The sequence below is a fragment of the Vigna radiata genome, unplaced genomic scaffold, assembly GCF_000741045.1.
Source record: "Vigna radiata var. radiata cultivar VC1973A unplaced genomic scaffold, Vradiata_ver6 scaffold_349, whole genome shotgun sequence".
Classification (NCBI taxonomy): Eukaryota; Viridiplantae; Streptophyta; class Magnoliopsida; order Fabales; family Fabaceae; genus Vigna; species Vigna radiata.
Genome location: NW_014541986.1, coordinates 28,698 through 34,345, shown reverse-complemented (window position 1 = coordinate 34,345; position 5,648 = coordinate 28,698). Strand labels below are relative to the sequence as shown.

Genomic DNA, 5,648 nt, shown 5'->3' with positions numbered 1-5,648 from the left:
CTCTAGCATCGAACTATGAAATATCTTATCTGGAATAGAAATTTAAATAAATTTTATTTAATTAAAAGATTCAGGTGTAGAAAAAATCATATACAAAGTTTTCCTTCATTTTCAAGAGATGTAAGGTACCAAATATACGAGGTTGTAATGCATGCATAACAGTCTATCAATATAGAAAATTTAAAAGAGCACACTTTGCCACACATCAAATTTCTATGGCAGAACAAACGAGTCTGTAATATAATCATAGACCAAGATTCCATGTTGTCCTTCCAAGTTTTAAAAGAACAGCATCTCAATAAAGGAACCTCCAATAAAAGAAAAAATCAATATATACAGTTTTCATGGTATGAGCATGACTCGTTGTGATCTTATCAAGACCAGTACTGTTCACGAGTTTAACCAAAAGGCAAAACAAGTTTGTGAAAATAATGGAAAGTCAGTTAAATTACCTACCTAACTGTTTCACTAAGATTGACACTTCCAATGGTTTCCAAACACTCGTTTATCTTCCTAGCCTGCAAAAAAGTCCAGATGTCAAGATATGGGCTCATCGTATGTTAGCCCTTTGTACTCAGTTTCACCCGTGGAGTATTCCTGTTATTCACATGCATCAATAGTATGCACATGACATATTTACAATGTGCATTCACCAGTGACACGAAATACCAAACTCATACTCATGAGATTCCACCTAACACTCTCCTCAGATCAGACTTCTGCTCTGGAGTTAGCCTTGAAGGATACTTGACGTCAAGCTTAACTCTCAAATTCCCCTTCTTCCCAGGCTCTTTTGATATAGGCATTCCTTCATTAGGGACAACCACCTCGGCACCAGGTTTGACAATATCCGTCAATGGTAAGACGAGACTTCTTCCATCCAAGGTAGTAAGGTCCAACGTTTTACCTGTAAGGGCCTCAAGAAGGGTTATCTCCTGGTTGATCACCAAATCATTGCCATCCCTTCTATAAAGAGCATGCGGTTTCTCATCTATCACAAAAATTAGATCTGCTGGGATGACACCGGGCTCCTGGTTACCCTTCTCTGGGAAGGTAATCTTTGTTCCTTTCTTCCAGCCAGGCTTTATCTCAATAGTCAAAATCTCTTCCACGTTTCGAGATTTTCTGAAATTTCATTGCACGTTTCAAATATTATCAACAAACGAGAATATCCACTTCTCAGATGTAAAAGAACAAGAGCCAAAATTTTCCTTAAAGAAACATTTATAGTGTAAGTATATACAGGGAAAATCTTTCCTATTTTCTTGGACAATCAGGTAATTAGATTAACAGTCTGATTACAATTTTAAAAATATTCAGCAATTTATTTGGATTTTAGAAGACCTCTTTCTAAACCTAGTTATTAAAATATAACGATTCGGCGAGCTCTATCAATCTGTATCATTCAACGAATCTAAAATAACTTTGAATCTTACTAATCATGAAGGAATCAGAGAGATTTCATGAATCACACATTTCAATAATATGCTCAAATTGTTACATAAAAAGGAATCCGCAGAGCACTTTTGAACTTATCCTATTTGATTATTCCACTAATTTATTTACCACTCATTCAATACATCCATCTATTTGGCTGTTTCATTCTCTCAATCCAAAATAGTGACTTCAGAAACTCAAATATAACAAACAGTTCGGTTTAACCAGACTGGAGGTTATGTTGTTTTTATCTAATTTTGGTTTAAAACTCTAATGTTGAACACGAAATATCATCAGTGTGACATATTCAAAGTCATTTTGCATAGCTCTGAATCTTACAATTTGATACAAACTAGGATTCACAATTCAAAAATCAGTTTGGTGGTTCACAGTATAAATATCGATTACTATTAATAATGGTCTAAAACGATAATAATGGAATCTCCTACTCTAGAAAAACAATACTAGATTAATCAAATCACTACAATCAACCACAAAAAAAGGCTTAACTTGGTCCATATAGTTCCACTAATGTTTGACTTTGGCCCCTCATTATGCAACAGCAGCGACCCCATAGTTTCAAATCGATGCTAAAGTTTGATACAAAATAAATTGACTCCTTTCATTCAAGGTCAGGAAATAAATACATGTCGTGTTGCCAAAAAGATGCCAGATAAAATTAGCAATTTGTAGTAGTCTGAGTTCCAAGAATATGTAATACTTGGTTTTCCATGTACTGAAAAAGAAATAGTTGATCTGTGTTTTATATCAATAGCTTCTCCAACTTGAAAAAATATAAAGCCTATACATATTTATTTTTATTTAACTTGAAGTGTCTTTACCTATAGTCCCATATAATCCGATAGTTTTCAAATTTTCCCAAGATTCAGGCAGTATTGGACATGATACACAAATGTATCATTACTACCTTGACTTGAATTTAAAAAGGAAGCAGTGCAATAGATGAGGAAACCACTAATGTGAACTCGAGGATCATGGATTCAACCTTACAGTAGAGAGCAAATAGATAGGCTCTTTGTGCTACTAAAACTTATTGAGTTATGGCACACAATTTACCATAACTCAATGGATACATTTATAATCTAAACCCTTATTTGAAATTAACATGGATATCTTATATTTAGTTCGTGCAAAGCAAACCTCACATTGCATCTATATCTTTGGGATTAATGCCAATGTAAATACAATATACGGATATTTAGCAAGCTGACTTATTATGAAAAAGGCTTCCTTGTCCTTGACAAGCGAACCATCAAATTCCAGAATGACTAACGAGCACAACATTGTTTCACGCCATTCCAAATAGATAACAAATACATGTATGTATGCACAGGCTTCAATTTAATCACATCATGGTAATTAAATTAGGCTTTAATTAAACTTCAGTGTCATATTCTTCCTCCCATATTCAATGATTAAGGCAAAACCTTAGTTTACATATATTCACTAATGAATTTTTTTTTGTCCTACCATGAGTTTCCTCCAGTTCACGAGATCAGAGGCTCCCTAACGAATTGTAACCAATATATGGTTAAGGAAAAGTCATCAACTAAATACAATCTTTGTGTTTGATTTGGTTTCCAGTTTTAATTTTCAATTCACATGTTTTCATAAATAATTACAAAAATCTAACACTGTATTCGTTTTGCATCTTGCTTTCAAAATTTTAAGAACGAAGTGGTTGGTAATAGTAAACACTTTTTCTCCACTTCCATCACAAAATTTGGAAAACATAAAGCACGATAAATACATGAGAACTTTGTAAATTGTATATTGTAATTACTAACAATATGCTCATAGCCAAATCCATAATAACACTAATTAAGCCAAACAACCTTCTTAAAATTAGCCAAACTAAATCATATTCAGATCTAACCTTAATTATACTAACAACCACTAGATTGCATACATTGACAGGTGTGCCAATTATGAATTATCTTTCACTAGGATAGGCAAGCCAAGGTGGTGAAAATGGTAGGTGATAAAATTATTTTTAAAATCTTAGCTTGGAAGCCTAAAGTTCATTATACACGTGATGATCAATAAAGAAACAGGTTATAATCAAGGTAACTGCTAAGTAATAATGTATTATCTTACCCAAGACATTATACAAATGTTGTGCTCCAAGTAGCCAATTGTCTTAACAAAAGTAAGCACTATCCGAACTAGGTGCAGCTGAAGCAGGTGCAAAGTGCGCATGACACTCTTTACGTGCCTCTTACTGACAAATATAAAATGCCATACCTTACTGAGTTCCCTTGTTTAACAATAGTTTATCGTGCCACAAGGTCAAAAACATAACAAATGAACACTAAGGATTCCAAGATGTGAGCGAAAACAACTTTCTGGGGTATGTTATACCAACACTTAAGAACAACATTCTTTTATCCGTTGACTAGAACCAGTCATGAAAATATTTTCCGTTGTTTAGAAAACAGCCCCTGAAAGATTTCTACTTGCTAGGAAAATTTGCTCTTCAAAAATTGACAAAGCATATATATTCATGATGGGATTCATATTTACGTTGTACATGAAACCCCCATGTCAACCCTGACATCACCTATTCCACAAAGTCCACTTTCGGTCCTTAGTTTCAAGGTAAACAAAAATACTAAGCCATATCTTTCCACCCAAATATAGAATAGATAAAAGACCCATAGACAAGTCACATACATACATACATACGGGGAAAAGTGAATAATATCAAAAACGAAAGAGGGCCAAAAGAAAGTCATATTACCTAGTAAGTCAAAGATTTGGACTTCAAGAACAATGAAACATATAAAGATGTTCAGCAACCACTACATAGTTCTATTCAGTCAAAGGGTAAGAAAACGAAGTGTAGTAGGCAGACGCTAACCTAAAGGCTTGGGAGTTCAATGTCACAAAGAGAAGTTGAAATTTGCACTGCAATTCTAGAACTTACAGCCATGACAATCCTTCATGGTAAAGACGTGCACACTCACGTACACACAATTGGTCCAGTATGGGTATATAAATTGGATTAAAAATGCAACCCCAAACAACACCTTTCAAATTCACTGTACTTAACTTTCACCCTCTATTGGAAACTACACTGATTAATCTATAATCAACCATTTCACACACACACACACAATCTCATCGACCGAAGAAAAAATAAAACCCAAGAAACAATCTGAAACAAGCACATTGCGTGAAATTAGGTTAAAAATAAGACTTTTTTTACCCAAAAGCGTCGTAGACGTTCCTGGAGATCTTCATTTTCTTCTTGACGCCTTTGTAGAGGTCCTCCAAGCTGCAAGGCAGCGCATTCTCGACCGCGGCTGCCTTCCTCGGGGCGGCGGCGCCGAACGCGGGGCCCCCGTTGGAGGTCCGGAAGAAGGCGTCCCGGCGCGAGGAGCCGACGTCGTCCGGGCCGAAGAACTCCGCGTAAATGTCTTCGGCGTCGCGGGGGTTGAAGCGGAAGGAGGAGGCGGGGGGGTTGTGGCGGTTAAAGACGCGGGAGGAGGAGGAGGAAGACTGCGGCGGCGGCGGAAATTGGCCGGATTTGAGAGCCTCCTCGCCGTAGAGATCGTAGATCTGGCGCTTCTGAGGGTCACTGAGGACATCATAGGCTTCGGAGATTCGTTTGAATTTGGCCTCCGCCTCACTCTTGTTGACGGGGTTCTTGTCGGGGTGCCATATGCGTGCTAGCCGCTTGTACGCTTTCTTCAAATCCTCGTCGCTGGCGTTGCGATTCACTTTGAGTATGTTGTAGTAGTCCATGCCCATGACGGTGTCGCTTCGCTGCTCCGGTGAGGCACGGCGGCGGAGAGGACCGTTGGGATTAACGGTTAGGATTCAGAGGAGGTGAAGAATGAGACGGGAGAAGGAAGAAAATTAAAATGTATAAATATTATAAATAAATAAATAATTTAGTTTCTGTTTTTTCGGGTATATCAAGTTTTCGTGTTTTTAATTCAACGTGCAAAGCACACTCTCATCATTCATCCTTCCAACACTACTGTTGTTCATCACCACAACAACGCAATCTTAAATTGAAAAAAATAAAAACCCTAAATTACTATATCATATTAAAAATGGTGTTTTTGTTACTCCCTGGTAGTGTTTTCAGATGAGTTCAGGAATTAAAAAGATTTTTAGAAAAATATAAAACCACATGTTAGAAAAATATAAAGCAATGTACTTTTTTTTTGTCATTTTATTCA

At 36.5% G+C, this 5,648-nt stretch overlaps 1 protein-coding gene across 1 annotated transcript; it reads right to left on the bottom strand.

Moving 5' to 3' along the window:
- Positions 1-210: 210 nt before the first annotated feature.
- Positions 211-5,430, bottom strand: LOC106778762 (dnaJ homolog subfamily B member 1). Its single transcript, XM_014666750.2, has 2 exons — positions 4,667-5,430; positions 211-1,125 (listed from the first exon to the last, which is right to left on the bottom strand). Exons 1-2 carry the CDS (start codon positions 5,209-5,211, stop codon positions 681-683), a joined length of 990 nt encoding a protein of 329 aa, XP_014522236.1. The 5' UTR covers positions 5,212-5,430; the 3' UTR covers positions 211-680.
- Between the last annotated feature and the right edge of the window lie 218 nt (positions 5,431-5,648).

What these genes read in the sequence shown, in the direction of transcription:
- LOC106778762 (XM_014666750.2), bottom strand. Translation starts at nt 5,211, where the DNA reads ATGGGCATGGACTACTACAACATACTCAAAGTGAATCGCAACGCCAGC. An exon ending in AACGTCTACGACGCTTTTGG is followed by an intron (nt 1,126 to 4,666) that starts GTAAAAAAAGTC and finishes ATGAAATTTCAG; the next exon opens with AAAATCTCGAAACGTGGAAG.